Source organism: Oikopleura dioica, chromosome PAR (genome assembly GCF_907165135.1).
Source record: "Oikopleura dioica chromosome PAR, OKI2018_I68_1.0, whole genome shotgun sequence".
Lineage (NCBI taxonomy): Eukaryota > Metazoa > Chordata > Appendicularia > Copelata > Oikopleuridae > Oikopleura > Oikopleura dioica.
In genome coordinates, this window is record NC_137293.1 from 11,795,566 (window position 1) to 11,811,044 (window position 15,479).

General features: G+C 41.0%; 5 protein-coding genes across 5 annotated transcripts; all 5 read left to right on the forward strand.

Moving 5' to 3' along the window:
• Positions 1-36: 36 nt before the first annotated feature.
• Positions 37-4,253, forward strand: LOC145702749 (polyamine-transporting ATPase 13A3-like). Its single transcript, XM_081780012.1, has 9 exons — positions 37-116; positions 252-822; positions 863-2,094; positions 2,135-2,968; positions 3,014-3,267; positions 3,310-3,483; positions 3,528-3,676; positions 3,719-3,909; positions 4,018-4,253. The coding sequence occupies exons 2-9, from the start codon at positions 301-303 to the stop codon at positions 4,208-4,210; spliced, it is 3,549 nt and encodes a 1,182-aa protein (XP_081636138.1). The 5' UTR covers positions 37-116; positions 252-300; the 3' UTR covers positions 4,211-4,253.
• LOC145702751 (uncharacterized) lies at positions 4,237-5,112 on the forward strand. Its single transcript, XM_081780014.1, has 5 exons — positions 4,237-4,406; positions 4,449-4,513; positions 4,556-4,701; positions 4,746-4,854; positions 4,898-5,112. The coding sequence occupies exons 1-5, from the start codon at positions 4,310-4,312 to the stop codon at positions 4,964-4,966; spliced, it is 486 nt and encodes a 161-aa protein (XP_081636140.1). The 5' UTR covers positions 4,237-4,309; the 3' UTR covers positions 4,967-5,112.
• Positions 5,113-5,159: 47 nt separating this feature from the next.
• On the forward strand, positions 5,160-6,355 carry LOC145702750 (uncharacterized). Its single transcript, XM_081780013.1, has 3 exons — positions 5,160-5,374; positions 5,417-6,061; positions 6,105-6,355. The coding sequence occupies exons 1-3, from the start codon at positions 5,170-5,172 to the stop codon at positions 6,194-6,196; spliced, it is 942 nt and encodes a 313-aa protein (XP_081636139.1). The 5' UTR covers positions 5,160-5,169; the 3' UTR covers positions 6,197-6,355.
• Positions 6,356-7,524: 1,169 nt separating this feature from the next.
• LOC145702755 (uncharacterized) lies at positions 7,525-10,200 on the forward strand. The gene is made up of 8 exons (XM_081780021.1): positions 7,525-7,787; positions 7,829-8,030; positions 8,107-8,307; positions 8,374-8,479; positions 8,522-8,576; positions 9,083-9,251; positions 9,298-9,980; positions 10,026-10,200. The coding sequence occupies exons 1-8, from the start codon at positions 7,707-7,709 to the stop codon at positions 10,104-10,106; spliced, it is 1,578 nt and encodes a 525-aa protein (XP_081636147.1). The 5' UTR covers positions 7,525-7,706; the 3' UTR covers positions 10,107-10,200.
• On the forward strand, positions 10,192-13,284 carry LOC145702754 (carnitine O-palmitoyltransferase 1, muscle isoform-like). Its single transcript, XM_081780020.1, is given in 11 exon segments — positions 10,192-10,635; positions 10,679-10,944; positions 10,947-11,141; positions 11,179-11,467; positions 11,510-11,585; positions 11,631-11,714; positions 11,760-11,959; positions 12,004-12,236; positions 12,282-12,514; positions 12,652-12,921; positions 12,975-13,284. Coding segments are annotated over 11 exon segments (2,313 nt in total). The 5' UTR covers positions 10,192-10,270; the 3' UTR covers positions 13,077-13,284.
• Positions 13,285-15,479: the final 2,195 nt, after the last annotated feature.

Genomic DNA, 15,479 nt, shown 5'->3' on the forward strand with positions numbered 1-15,479 from the left:
TTATTTTGATAAATCTTTATTAAAAATTATTATCTTCAGACAGACGAAAAAACCTCAGGGGATTTTTCTCTGGAGGTACTTCGGTCATATGCTTCTAGGAGCAAAACTTAGAAAAGGTAAATAAATAGAGTATCTTCCTGGTGATTTGCTCTAGAACGCGCTTCTATTTGCGAAGGGGCTAATCAGGCAAGAATATGTTTCCAGTTTCTAAGAAATGTCTTCGGGAGTTTACAGTTAACTGTATTTTTCAGCAAACGAACTTTGGCTGAAGCTGGCAATCGCAATCGCGCGCCAACTTCGATGACAGAGAATGAAAATCTCGTATTTAACCCTCTCCCAAATTCGGATTGCTTCAAGAAGAAAGTGCTCAAATTTGGGGAGGGCAGCGATGACGAATTCGGAATTTACTCTTATCGGAAGCATGCGCTACGCACATACTTATGCTACTTTCTTATATTCATAACAGGTGGCTTGGCATGGTTCTTTTTTCACTGGAATTCGGACTGGTGGATCATTCTCACGGCGGAGCTGGTCCCATTTCAAAACGCAGACATTGTGCTGGTCAAAGAATCCACAACGGGCAAAACATGGATCGAGAAAATGGAAATCTGGCAGTGGGACATTGTTAAATCTCACATTTCTCATATCATTTTTGGCTCTCGCTTCTCGTCCCCAAGCTGCCAGGAGATCAAGCACAACCAGGACTTCATCTGTACGTTTGTTCATAAGAAACAGCGTTTTGCAATCATGGAAGAGAAGATTTATGCTATTAGTGGGCTATCTGGTGTCGAGTCTAAAAGTTTGACTAATTTCACCATCAAGGTAATTTTCTAACCATGTCTTATTTTTAACCTGCTCACAGGATTTTGAAACGCTAAAAGACCGCCAGGATGTTTTCGGCAAAAACATAATCGACGTAGAAGTGCCAAGCTACCCAAAGATCTTCCTCGATGAAATTATTTCGCCTTTCTATGTGTTTCAAATCTGCTCCGTCATCTTGTGGATGGCCGATGAATACTACTACTACGCGATTTCGATTATCATCATCACCATTGTTTCGGCTTGCTCGACCATGTTGACTATTCGCAAGGAAAGGGAAAACTTGCGGAAAATGGTTGATCGTAATAACCATTGTATTGTTGAATGTAAGCGCGATGGAATTTGGACGAAGCTTGAGAGTCAGAACATAGTTCCTGGAGATGTTATTCTAGTTCCTCCAGGAGGGACGTTTATCCCAGCTGATTGTGTTATTCTTACCGGAAGCGCAATTGTCAATGAAGGCATGCTAACGGGCGAGAGTATCCCAGTCCAAAAAAGTCCTATCAAAACATCTGATGCGCTCTATCGCCCAGAAAGCTTCAAAATGTCTACTCTCTTTGCTGGAACCGAAGTTCTCCAGACTCGATCGCAAAATGGCGAGTGTACGGCGCTGGTCGCTCGTACTGGCTACGAGACAGCAAAGGGTCAGCTCGTCCAGTCAATTTTATTCCCGAAAGATGTGAATCATAAGTTGACATCCGACGCTGCGCAATTTTTGATGATTCTTGCTGGGACAGCTTCTATTGGATTTATTTATGCAGTTGTCCTTCAATATTATAATTGTGTCCACACGAGGCTCATTATTACCAAATCGCTTGATATCATCACCATCGTCGTTCCTCCAGCGTTACCCGCCGCGTTGAGTGTTGGTTTGGTCTGGGCTGTTCGAAGAATCAAGAAAATCAACATCTTCACGATCTCTCCGGCAAGAATAAATTTAGCCGGTCAAATTAACATTTGTCTCTTTGACAAAACCGGCACGTTGACAGAAGATGGATTGACTTTCAAGGGCTACGATCAGCTTACTGATGAAGCGACAGGAATTTCGAACGAGAGAAAAGAAGACTCGGATATTTTAACACAGTGTCTTGCCGTGTGCCACTCACTAACGCGGATAAATAACGAGATCGCAGGTGATCCACTTGAGTTGGAGATGTTTGGCCACACGAAATGGGAGCTCCATGAACCAGAGTGCGGCGAGACCGAGAATTTCGACAACCTAGAAGCGAGTTATGTTCAATCGCCCGACGGCAATCACAGAATTCTACAACTCCGGTTAGTTTGTTATATTTTTCACTATAAGAACTGTTTATAGACAATTTCCCTTCACATCAGAAGATAGCCGACAGTCGGTGGTTGTCGAGTGCGTTTGCCAAAATGGACAAAAATCCCTGAAAACTTTCATAAAAGGCGCTCCAGAGAGAATCGAAAAATTATGTCTGTCCGATTCAGTTCCTCAATCGTTCAAGACCGCTCTGGATAGATACAGTCAAAAGGGATTTCGCGTGATTGCTCTGGCGGCGAAGGATTTAACGATGAAAAAATTCAAGGTCCAGCGAGCAAAGAGAGACGACCTCGAGCAAGATGCCAAGTTTATCGGGCTTATTGTTTTTCAAAACAAGGTGAAGTCCGTTTCTGCGGATATTATTGAAGAGTTGGAAGAGGCAAAGATCAAGAGCGTCATGGTCACAGGAGACAATATTCTGACGTCTATCGCTGTGAGCTTTGAGTGTGGAATTCTGAATAAATCAGAGAAGGTCATTATCGGTGAACTGTCAAAGGAAAACGTCATGTGGCGTGAAGTCAACAATTCAACGAGCTATGAGAGCTTCCCTATCTCGAAACTAGTCGAAAACGACAAGGATTCATTTCAAGTCGCGATGACTGGTGATGTTTTCGACTGGCTTGTTCTCAATCAACCGACGTTGCTAGACTCGATACTGGTAAAGGGAAGAGTTTTCGCCCGGATGAGTCCAGAGAATAAGGCCTTGCTGGTTGATTATTTTGAACAAATGGAATACATAGCTTGTTTCTGTGGTGATGGGGCGAATGATTGTGGCGCTTTGAAGAGAGCAAGTGTGGGAATATCACTCTCTGAGTTAGAGGCATCTGTCGCGGCGCCTTTTACTGCAAAATGTGGCGATGTCAGGTAATAAATTTAATTAATGATAATATTTTAACTCTACTACTGTAGTTGTGTGTCCAATCTCATCAGAGAAGGTCGGGCTGCGCTAATGACATCATTCGGAATGTTCAAATACATGGCACTGTACTCGATGATCCAATTTTGCTCAATTTTAATCCTCTACTGGCGGAAGACGAATCTGAGCGACTGGCAATATCTTTACATTGACCTTATAATTATCGACATTGTCGCGCTGACAATGTCCCTCAGTCCAGCCTATAAACGTATCGCCGAAACCCCACCGCCAAGAGCTCTCGTTACCGGTAATTTGAGAGCACTCCCTAGATTTTAATCGATATTTTTAGCACCGACAATCTTCAGTCTTTTTGTCCACGTCTTTACATGCGTGCTTTTCCAAGTCATCGTTTATCTGTATACGATCAATAAGCCTTGGTTTTGCTCAATTTCGGACAATTTCCCACCTTGCTTTAGTGGAAATAACGCTACTATTCCACTTCCAAATAATGGAACTATCTCAAGTACTTGAAAATATAGCAAAACTCGCACTCTACGAATATTTAAGTTCATCCGATTATTGGAACCTGCTCGCAAGAAGAGCAAGATGACGAGTACTACCCTGAACATTACGCCACTGTATCCCTTTTTCTTTTCAGCCAATTCCAGTACGTTCATATGGCCTTTGTATTTTCTGTAGGAAAGCCTTATCGCCAGGTGATTTATTCGATTCCCTATTGAAATTTTATTTTTATTTAGCCAATTTGGAGGAACATTGTATTCATTTGCGCTCTTCTCACTCTGACCTTGACCTCGATTTTTATCGTCTTTACTGATTTACCGTTTGTGACCGACCTATTTGAACTGAAGAAAGAAGACCCACCCCTTCAACCTTTACCGTATCCGTGGAAAATTGAAGAAGGATGGGATCAGGATCCAATAAGAATTTGGTAAGTTTTGAAAAATGTGTGACAATCTTTTGACAAGTGTGAAAGAGAGTTCTCCTTCTGGGTCGAGAGTGACTGTATTGATTATTTATAATTAACATCTCTGTCAAGGATTCTCTGCCTGGCAATTGTCAATTGGCTCGTCTCGTGGGCGCTCGAGGACTACGTCGTGCAAAATCGACGAATTTGGAAGTCACTTGCAACGCTCCAGAAAGAACGCCACAAGCACAAGAGATTCATGATCGTTGAGAAGGAAATTTTTAATAATGAGAGCTGGCCACCGAAAGAACTAATTAAAGCTTAATATCTTCAACAAGAAAATCTGTACTTCTAAGAACAAAAACCAACTGCTCTCTTCCATGATTTCAATTCAGAGAAAATAATGACATGAAAATATAAAAACATGAGCGATAATTTGGACTTGCTTGATCGGATTATGGGCGATAGCAAAAAGTTTTTGATGTCGCCCCCGCCCGTTGACCCAGTTGCTGAAAAACTAGGTCAGAAAATTTAACTTTCTTCAAATTAAAAACGAGTTAAAGCCGATATTCTTTCTTCAATGGAAAAAGCTTCGCAAGAGAACATAAAGAAATTGAATTCTGTTGAGGTAAAAGATCCATCTCAATCGCCATTAAAATATTTTCCCAAGCATGAAGATTGTCTGATGATGACGGAATTTACATCCAACTCTTTGATAAATTACACTTCGCCAGTTTCCCCTGTCAAAGTTGCCCAGACAAAGCGGCTGAAAAAGTTGCGAGACTCGTCAGATTCTGAAGATTTATTGATTCTCAGGTGAACCAAGTTCATTCAAGAGACGATCATAAAATGAAACCAAGGCAAGAATTGCAAGCAGAACAACTCAAGTCTAAAAGTCTTCAAGAAGAGCTTCAAAAATCGCTGAAAAGAGAGCAGCTTTTACGATCCCAATGCGAGGATCTATTTCAGGTTGGCATTTCTAAAATTGGCCAATTTAAATTAACCCCTTCAGGCGCTCGAACGAAATAAATTGCGCGAAGTCGGCAACTCGGCAAAGTTGATGGACGTCAAACCGTTTTAACCTCACTGTATCTTACCTACAATTTAATTTAACTTTAATTACTGAGCTTTCATCTTTGCTACACTCCCCCACTGAATGCGAAATTGTACTTTTATCTGTCCGCTGATTAATTTCTTCTTTCAATGTTGCCATTCCAAAAATTCCAAAAAAATACGATCTTCATAAAAACTGAAACGATCCTGTAAATAAATGATTCAAGAGTGATGCCGAGTTTGACTGACGAGCAGTATGAGCAAAAGCATAACATCAATGATCTTTTTGACTTCTTGAAGTCGGCTGTAATGAAGAAAAAGCCCCAGAACCCGGAGCAATATGTGATCAATTTGCTAAAGAGGAGAGCGAAGATGATCGCAGGGGAGAGACCTCCAAGCAGTTTGGTTCAGACTGAGAGGCCTTCAACTAGTTCAGGTATGAACTTATTATTGTATTGAGTTTCCATCCAATTTTTAGGCAGCCGCCCTCGCAACTACGACCGTCCCTGGATGTCACAAAGCATGACTTTCGATCGAAAACCCACCCAAGTCGGTCGACCGGACAATAACCTCGATTTGGGGATCCAATCTCGTAAGGCGACCTTCCAAAACGCTATGAAATCCGCAGATACCGCGAAGATTGATACGGAAGTCAAGAAAATCTCTCAAACTGCATCAAAGAAGATCATCACGCAGGGTAAACGCCAAGTGCGGGAGGAGTCGGAAGAAATCAAACTCGACATTAGAATTGCTCAGCCAAGCGCGCCAAAGCCAAAAGTTGATGTCAAAGCGCAGGTAGAAAGTAGTCGCTCCAAGAAAAATGCTCCCACCGGAAAACCAACAACTACGGTTGCTGCAAACCCTCTGAACAAAGTCACGAAGCAAGTAACAATCAATCAAGCCCATGAAGTGCCGACGCCGAACGAGGTCGCCATCGCGGAAAATCCCTACGATCTTCAAATGGAAGGCGTCAAAGTGACCGAAACCGAGCTTAAGCGTCACGCTGGGATGAACAAGCCAAACCCGACGCAGAACTATCCTCCAGTGAGAGCTCCATCAGCTCGGCATTCGAAAACTCAGTCTGACATCGACTTAGAGAACTTTTTATCGACTCAACAGAAATGTAAGAATGCTTTTTTCCTTATAATTTTAAAACTCGATCTCAGATGCATCTCCCGCAATGAGCCAACGATCCGAATTCTCGCAATTTTCCATCTCGAACTTGGAGACGAAAGAGTGGAAGTTCGCCTTGAACTAGACCTGTCTCTTCAGAATTCATGCGTGTTTTATTCAATCATTCCTACTGTAAAAACATACACCAAAGTGGCCTATTTCTTTTCGTGATTCTATCTTTTCTATTGATTCTATTTTCTTAGTAAAATTTCTTTTTATAACAAAATACATTTGAATATTCAGATTATAGTGTTATTTTATTGATTTACAGGCAAGGCATTTTTGATCGCTCTCAGAAATGCGGCAGGTTTGAATGGCAGGCAATCGGCTAGCTTTTCGACCTTGGAGTATAAATTTTCCGCCCATGCGATGAAATCATCCTCTTCTATGTTTGCACTTATCTTTCTCAGCAGATCAGCGGTCTTGAAAAGCTTGAGCAAAAGCGAGAGGGCTTTGAAACTCTCTTCTTCAACGAGCATGTTAAAGAAAATCTCATCGTCGAAGTTCAAATAATCCAAGACAATCGCAAAGCTCGGCAGTCGATAAGTTTCATCGCAGGACAGCAAGAATTCAAGCAGAAAATTGTCGTCAGACGTGAGTATTTTGGAGAATTTGAAGTCGTTGTTTTGTATTAACCAGTCCATGAGCTTTGGTACGCAAGGGTCTTTTTGATACTGGTAACATCTGATAAAAGCTTTTTGTGGATGAAAATAGGCGTGTAAAACTTCAAGGCTTGAACTTGTTATCAGCCCGTAAATTTGGTCGATCAGCAGCTGGCATTTACGGATTAACAATTAGCCGTATTTTCATACTTCCCTAAAAGTGCGCCAGAAATGCGAAATTCGTCGAAAGAGCTCAATTCTGATGAGATTTCGTTTTCTTTCCAATTGTCTTCGATCTCTGTTTTTATGAATCTGATAATTATTTCGCTCTGCGTGAAGACTTTTTGCGCAAGAACATTCAACTCTGAGCAAGGCTTGTTGTCTCTGCTGAGATTTTGACAGGGCATGGTTCTATGAACGACTTGAAGCCACCACCAAAGAAGATCTTTATTGTTTTCATTCATTTCTAACGTGGATAAGGATAGGGCTTCCTCTTCTAAAGAGATATTGTCGTTGTCTACCCAGGAAATGAGAAGTTGAAATCCCATCTTCTGCAGATTGGCATCAGCTGCATTTTTAATCGCATTTATTAAATCTTTAATGATCAATAATATTTGCATACGCATCGATTTACTAAAATTTATGATAGATCTCATTCCTGTTACATTTTTCTGACGATTAGAGACCGGAATCGAGAATGATTGAAGAATTAACTCGTCAGGATTTTCATAGAGCATTTTTATCGTTTGGTTTTCTAAATGATTGTTGATTTAGCGACATGGTCATTCAGCTGAGTCAAACTTTTTTTCAGAATTTGGGTGTCGTTATTTTCAACCCTCGGGGTCGTCCTGGAGGGAAAGTTCTCTCAAATTAGAAATAAAATCGAATCTGCCACGCGTGTTCATTGGCCCTCTCAACTGGAAAGCCCTGGGAGCCTCTCTCAAGAGTTTTGATTCTTGAAAACATCTCCTGCTTCTGTGATAAAAGAGCAACATGAGTAACGGGAATATCAACAGTGGCAATCAGTGGGGTCATTTGAACCCAGAAGTGCAAATTGTTCAAAAGAGAAAAAAAGTACAAGAAAGATTTTAATCGGTAAATAAGCGTAACTTCAGGACAACCGCCTCGGTCTTCTGGAAACAAAATCGTCTTCCTCAGAAGATGAAGACTCCGATCAGGAAATCAAAGACAGTGGGATGCAATCAAAAATGCTCAATTTCATGAAAGAGCTTCAAAAAGCCGAGGAAGAGAAAGATAAACGCGAGGAGGAAAAGGCCCGAAGAAAAGAAGAACGAGAAAAGGCGAAAATTGAACCGAGTAAGAAATAAGTTTATCATTTTACGAGCGTAAATCAATTTAACAATGGAGAATTCCGAATTTTATTCAACTTTAGATCGATGGGGGCCGTGGATTGAATTCTTTGACGAGAGTACCCAGCATCCGTATTTTTACAACGAGAAAACTAAAGAAACTGTATGGGAGCTCTCACAGGAAACGAAAGAGATTTATATAAGAGAAAAGGAAGAAAAATTGAAGAAGATCGAAAAGGAAAATCAGAAAAAGATTGAAAAAGAAGAGAATAAGAGGGAAGAATGTAAGTTTTTAAAGATTCATTTCATCTATCTAATTATTTCATAATAAAGAATCTAAAAATTTTTAGCGAGAACGTCAAAAAGCCGTTCCCGGTCACGATCGCGTTCTCACTCAAGAACCAGATCACCAGCTCGCCGAACTCGATCTCGATCAAAGTCACCTTCTCAAGAAAGGTCAGTTGATGTAGAAAATGTTTGCAATTTTTTAATTTTCAGGAAACGCGCGAAAAAAAGAAGCCCGAGCCCATCAAAACTCCGCAAACTTGAAAAGGTGAGAATCTTGATGATGCTCGATCATCTGCTGATCACGTGACTTGGATTATAATTCAAATACATGGGCTTGTGGACCCTTAACCATTCAGTACTGAAGATCAGTCTCACTCTGCTCCAGATCACGGCTAAAAATGGTAAGTTGAGCTGATGAACTTGTAGTTTTAGAGGTTATTTTACGTGACATGACGTAAGACTCTGTCAATAGGAATTTTGTAGCTTCGGATCAGCGACCTTTGGACCGAGATATTCGAAAAATCGAAGTTCAATTTATCCAGCTACAGACTGTATCTCTAGATCGCGAAATTCGTAATAATTCTGCGCTTTTCAGTAAACATAAATTATTCTTGAAACCATTAAGAGAACCCTACCTAACGAAAATTTCAGAATCCACGAAAATTCTTCGCTGAAGGAGGTAAACCTACAAAACAACCATCAATTTAAAAATTCTATATACAACCACAAAGAAAAATAAGTCACTTGAAAGATCTTGAGTAGGGTTTTTAGGATTTGGAGGCACGAACGAAAATCGCAATCGACAAGCTCAAATATTTCAAGTTTGACAACCAAAAGAACCTTCACTCACTTCAACTTGCTTTTATCCAGCTTCAAGCTCGACTAGAGGATTTTGAGGCTGGAAAACTAGATGCTTTTTATTTTCAAAAGAAAGTCAAAGGTTGCTTCTTCCTATCCTTAGTTCAGATTTGTAATCACCTCTTTAGAGCATGAGAATGCAATTTCCCGTTTCGAAGAGACCGCCGCGCCAAGTGGTCACTCTCTTCTCTGGGATACGACTGACCAAACTTATGGCTACGTTAACAATTTTTCTGGGGAGGTGACATTTTCCTACCCGTCTTTAAAACCGTCTGAAAAAACGTCTGGAACACCCACGCGCGTTTACAAGTCGTCGAAAAGCTCCAAATCTGACAGCACCCCTTGGAAATATGGCGAAGATGGGTCCGTTAGCGGAGTCCTTGGTGGTGGAAAGAAGCGAACCCCCCTCGAGGCTTATCAGAAAAGCCAGACAGACATCTTGAAAGACCAGGTTTACGCGGAGAAAGCTCAGCGTCTTCGGGCAGACGAGGAGGTTAAAAGCACAAGGCCAAAACAAAATGAAATGAACGACAGACGCCTCGCGAGACTTGGCATCAAAATCGACGCGTCACCAGAAAAGAAGTCCGAAGATGTTATTTTCACGCCGAAATTTAATGAAAAGACAAGAGAGAATAAAAAGGTTGTTTCAGAAAAGTTATCCAAGGTAGCTGGGGATGAAAAAGAAGATAAAGGAAACTGCTCCGATGATGCAATGTTGATCAGCGACGAAGAAGAGGTTCAACCGCAGGAAAAACGCAAGAAACGTAGAAAGAAAGAAAAGACCGTAAAATCGAAGCCTTCGGACTCGAAGGTAATGAGTGAAGGGTACAAGATTCAATTCTACTCCCTAATTCAGAAACAAAATCACTTGTTGGACAAGTGGCGGCAGCGCAAAGAAGAGGAACAAACAAATCTCTGGGATCAGCTCGGAATTTAAGTTTTATTATTCGCACTTTCTTTGCCTGTTTTAGGACCTGTCTACTTTCTGTGTGTTTTGACTAAATCTAGTGGTCAAGAAACAATTAGTATCTTTCAATTTTTCAGATCGGGCGAAAAATCTTGGGCGTGGTTTCGTTCAGTTATCGTTTTGCTGTTTAAAAGATGGCGGAGGCTCACTCTGCCGTTGGATTCCAATTTACCGTCACTCCGGATGGAATCGACGTCGACTTCAATCGCAACGCCTTCAAGGCCGTTGTCCAGTCCGGTGGCCGTTCCTGGCGCAAACGTCTGGTTCGATTTGTCAACCGATTCGGTTCTGGCGTCTACCCTGCGCGGTTGGAAACCATTGCCGGCGCAGTAGTGGCGTTTATCATCGTCGACAAGACTACGGATCTTGACCTCGATCGGGGAGCAATCAAGGCGATTGAGAGTGTCCTGCCTTCTGTTTTTAATATCGGTGGAAAGTACTTCACAGCTTCGTGTGTTTTTGCTGGTGGAGTTTTTACGATTCTCATCTATGTTGTCAGGTAGGATCTATGATTCATGAATTTTATCCAAGCAATCATTCAGGTACATCCTCAAAGGTTGTTTTTCATACCACGGTTGGATGTTCGAAGGGCGCGGAAAGAAATCAATTACAACAAGAATCTGGGGCATCTTGGTCACGATCTTCAAGGGCCGTAATCCCCTTCTTTATTCTTACCAAGGGTCTCTTCCAAAACTCCCTGTTCCAGCAATCAAGGACACGCTCAACCGATACCTTCGATCTGTTCGGCCACTTTTGACCGATGAAGAATACGAAGACATGGCCTTGCTTGCTGAAGAGTTCCAAATGGAATCGCCAACCGTCTTCAGCGATACCTTGTCGCCAAGTCCTGGTGGGCCTCGAATTATGTCTCTGATTGGTGGGAAGAATTCGTTTACCTGCATTCGCGAGATGCTATCATGGTCAATTCTAATTTCTACGCCATGGATTTGGCTCTCTGCAGACCAACGGACAGGCAAACCGCACGAGCTGCTACACTCATCCAAGGTAACAAATCGATGTGTTCATTCACTTATTATTTTAGCTTGTTTCCGATGGCGCTCACAACTGGATAAAGAACGAGTCAAGCCTCTGATGGCCGGAAACATGGTTCCACTTTGTTCTTACCAGTACGAGCGAACATTCAACACCACCCGAATTCCCGGTATCGACAAGGATAAAATTGTGAAGCTCGAGGACTCTCGACACGTAGCTGTTTACCACAAAGGTCGATGGTTTAAGGTCTATTGCTACTACGCAGGACGACTTTTGACTACTTCTGAAATAGAACATCAGCTTGATTTGATTTTGAAGGATGACACTCCTCCTGCTCGGTAAGAGACTTTTTTCAAACACTATCGCTCATAATAATTTAGAGGAGAGGAAGATTTGGCATGTCTTACCGCTGGAAAACGGGTTCCCTGGGCTCAAGCACGACAAACACATTTTTCGGTAATTTAGGCGCGACGTCATAATTCTCTTGACCTTTCTTCGTAGTATGGTGTCAACGCCAAGAGTCTCAAAGCAATTGAATCATCCGCATTCTGTGTTTGTCTGGATGAAGGCACTCCTAAAATTGATGTAAGCTCTCCCTTTATCAAGTCGCGTTTTAGCTATTATTTCTAGCTTCAAGATAAAGCCGCTCTTTCAAGCTATGCGAAGGATCTTCTTCATGGAAAAACTAACGATCGATGGTTCGATAAGACCTTTACACTTGTCGTTTTCAAGAACGGTATCTACGGTGCCAATGTTGAGCACTCGTGGGCTGATGCGCCGATCTTCGGACATCTGTGCGAGGAAATGTTTTATCATGAGTTCGCTCGACGGTCAGTAGAATTTCGTCTTGAATCGCTTCCAAAGATATTTCTAGACGATACAAAGAAGACGGTACTTGCGACGCCGATCGCGCTCATCTCCCATTCAAGCCCGAAAAACTCACCTGGGAAATCGACGAAGATTGCTACGAAATCATTCAGAAACAAAAGATCCAAGCTCAAGGAATTGCTGATGACGTTGACATGCACATTCATCCATTCGGAAAATACCACGGCGCACCTGGAACCTTTGGCAAGCGCCTGATCAAATCCTGTGGCGTTTCTCCAGGTTACTTACCCTTTCAAAGTTTAGCCACTGAAATGTTACTCTTAGACGCGTTTGTTCAACTTGCCCTCCAACTGGCTAATTACCGTGATCAAGGAAAATTCTCTCTTACTTATGAAGCTTCAATGACTCGACTTTACCGCGAAGGACGAACTGAAACCGTCAGAAGTTGCACCAACGAGACGTCTGCTTTTGTAAAGGCCATGGAAGAAGGAGCTGACAAGGAAACTCTCAGAGGACTTGCCCGAGCCGCCGCTAAGTACCACGTCAGCCTCTACCAGGTGAGAAGTCGTATTGATTATTGTGTAACTAAAATAATCCCGTATATTCATAATCAATTAACGATTCAAGGCAAACACCTAAAAGGCAAAATAAAACTTGTGACGATTTCCGGAGCAGGAATATAAAAAATTATTAGGCCGCGATGACGGGTAAGGGAGTCGACCGACACTTATTCACGCTCTACGTGGTATCTCGGTATCTCGGCCTGGAGTCGAAGTTTTTGGACACCGCGCTTACCCAGAAATGGCGACTCTCTACGTCACAGACGCCTCACTCCCAGGCTAATCTGATTGACTTCAAGAAGCACCCGGATATGCTCTCAACTGGTGGCGGATTTGGTCCAGTTTCTGATGATGGCTACGGTGTTTCCTACATTATTTGTGACGAGGATCTTATTATGTTCCATGTAAGCCATTTGAAATTGAATTAAAAGCAGTCATTTTAATAATTTTCTTTTAGATTTCTTCTAAGCACTCTTGTGCCCATACCAACAGTGCTCGTTTCGGTGCTAACATAGAAAAAGCCATGCTAGATGTTGCCGCAGTCTTTGCCGACAAATAATTTATTTCGAACCCTTCTCACACAGTTGCGATGCTTCTACTGAAACGTTCACGGCCGCTCAACAACAGAAACATGTTACCTTCATTCAAAAAAATTCTTTCTTTCAAAAAGTAAAATGATGATTCATAGAACTTGAAAGTTCAAAATTTCCATTTGCTGATGTTGCTACAGTATAACAATAAATAAATAAGACATTATAAAGTGTAAAGAGATTATTTATTTTGCGCGCTTAGAAAAAAGTGCTCAAAATATCAGTCCAGTCGCGACCGTTTGCGTGAGGTTCTTCGGTTGTTGGCGATCGTACTTGTTTTCAAGAGTTAGCAGGCTTTATGATTTCATAATGAGATGAATAATAGTCGAGAGAGTAGTAAAAACAAGGCTTAATTGAGGGTACTAAAACTATGCCAGGTCCTCAAGACTTGCAACTCTTTCCCTTCAAGATGTCTTGATAAATTGATGGGTTCCGGGTAGCCCAGGAAACTCATCAATTCTCGATCCCGTTGGTTGTGGTTTCTGAAGATTTTGAACTCATTTTACATTTACTATTATCGTTAACTCTAAAGTTTAGAGTCTAAATTTGCAATCATCGTGAGAATAGCAATAAAAAAGCATATTTCATAAAAGTCAGCTTCTCAGTGAAAATTTATGATCATCTTGTCTAATTTTCTCGCCTATAACACTTACATTGCGGGGCTAGCAAAGACTGGCGATGCAGCGCAAATCGCAAAAAGAACATCGAAAATGTTCATCGTTTTCTACAATTTTAGTATGAAGTATTAGTATGATGATCAGGGGCTTTTATAATGTTTGTAAGATCATCAATTTCTTAATATTTAATCATTTTTTTCACCCTGTTGAATAAGTGCATGATCTATGATTTTTATATCAGTGTATTGGTGCTAATGGATTATGCTTATTCAAATAGAGCTGAAGATGATTAGAATCAGTCAAAATTGACATGACGGGTAATATTGATCATTTTTGTCTTGAGAAATCATTTCTTCAATTTAAATTTAGATTACTGTAGCAAATATTGCTCAGATAGCATTAAAATCGACCAACTGTGGTCAGATGAGCTTCTTCATTGAATTTGATGTTGGCGAAACAAAGAATCAGCTCGGATTAAATATAATTTTCGTTCATTATTTTTTGAAAGAAATCACCGACGCACACAACCACAAACAATCGTCACCACAGATTTTCAGCTCACAAAATCTCTTCTCATTGTTAGAATATGATCTGACTCGTTGGGTAGCAAGATTTGCAGGGCAAAATTCTTGTTCAGGCGAACACGAAACTGTCTATTCTGTCTTTACGGCTATTATTTACGGAGTTGACTTAGGTTTCAGACAGTAATCCGACCGGCATGATTAATGTTGTCCTTTTTACGTTCTCAGCCGCAGGGATCACCATAAAAGGGTAAAAAGGATTAGCCAGCCCTTCTCGTTAAAATGATCGTGCAGGTCTCAGGAGTTGAGCTTTTGAATTTGATCCTCATAAACCCTTTTTTATAATAATCTGTAAGAATTCTAAAAGAATTGATCTGAAGGAGAAAACTGATTTATCGTTTTATTCATTTTTAAAGAAACAGTTTTATTGTACTCCTCCATCAAATTCGAGTTCAAGTTATTTGAATTAATAAACTTGTCAAAAGGCTTTTCAGGAAACATGAACGAGGTCAAATACGATTAAATTCTCCGAAGTTTCTGGGGAAAGCGTAATAGGCTCAAAACGCTTAGTGCTTCAAAAATTAAATGCGGCATGTGCCATTTGGGTCGAGTTTACTAGGCTTGTTTTACTACCATCTCAAACTTTACGGGCTCATTGTCGCAGCGCTTCCGTCATTTAGCCAGAGCCTTTCGGTCCTGCTAACTGGCTTACAAAGATCCCTAAGATCGACGAGAGAACACCAGAGCTCTGTATCGAGAATAGAGATCCAAGAAGAATGCGATCAGCATGAAGCGACGATTAGGATTATTGCTATTTCTGAAGCTCTTCGGAGCTGCAGGAATGTGTACCAGAAAAATAATTTTCTCCTATTCTCTAATTTATTTTTAATAATTAAACTATTTTAGTTTTAGATTCAAAGAAATATTAGCGTTTGATTTCATTTAAAAGCGGTTGATTTCATTTAAAAGCGGTTGATTTCATTTAAAAGCGGTTGATTTCATTTAAAAGTAATGAAGAAAGAGCTTTAGGTGATCATAAAATCCGAAAATATCCCGGAATATTAATTGATGGATCACCTTACTTAATGGTAGATCGATATGTCCTTTTTTCTTGACACAAATACAGAATCAAATACTTACGAATTCCCGGTTGAATTCGTCGTCGACGGACGAAATTATAAGGTTTACGAGGATCCAACCAATTTTGAAGAAGCCAAGCAAAAATGTGAAGACA

Bases quoted from the DNA above. Each gene is read 5' to 3' on its own strand.
- LOC145702749 (XM_081780012.1), top strand. From the start codon at position 301: ATGACAGAGAATGAAAATCTCGTATTTAACCCTCTCCCAAATTCGGAT. The intron at 3,268-3,309 runs GTAATTTGAGAG...CGATATTTTTAG, and splicing joins GCCAAGAGCTCTCGTTACCG to CACCGACAATCTTCAGTCTT. The intron at 3,484-3,527 runs GTACTTGAAAAT...CGAATATTTAAG, and splicing joins AAATAATGGAACTATCTCAA to TTCATCCGATTATTGGAACC.
- LOC145702751 (XM_081780014.1), top strand. From the start codon at position 4,310: ATGAGCGATAATTTGGACTTGCTTGATCGGATTATGGGCGATAGCAAA. The intron at 4,514-4,555 runs GTAAAAGATCCA...TATTTTCCCAAG, and splicing joins AGAAATTGAATTCTGTTGAG to CATGAAGATTGTCTGATGAT. The intron at 4,702-4,745 runs GTGAACCAAGTT...AATGAAACCAAG, and splicing joins GAAGATTTATTGATTCTCAG to GCAAGAATTGCAAGCAGAAC.
- LOC145702750 (XM_081780013.1), top strand. From the start codon at position 5,170: ATGCCGAGTTTGACTGACGAGCAGTATGAGCAAAAGCATAACATCAAT. The intron at 5,375-5,416 runs GTATGAACTTAT...TCCAATTTTTAG, and splicing joins GAGGCCTTCAACTAGTTCAG to GCAGCCGCCCTCGCAACTAC. The intron at 6,062-6,104 runs GTAAGAATGCTT...ACTCGATCTCAG, and splicing joins TTTATCGACTCAACAGAAAT to ATGCATCTCCCGCAATGAGC.
- LOC145702755 (XM_081780021.1), top strand. From the start codon at position 7,707: ATGAGTAACGGGAATATCAACAGTGGCAATCAGTGGGGTCATTTGAAC. The intron at 8,308-8,373 runs GTAAGTTTTTAA...AAAAATTTTTAG, and splicing joins AGAGAATAAGAGGGAAGAAT to CGAGAACGTCAAAAAGCCGT. The intron at 8,480-8,521 runs GTCAGTTGATGT...TTTAATTTTCAG, and splicing joins AAGTCACCTTCTCAAGAAAG to GAAACGCGCGAAAAAAAGAA.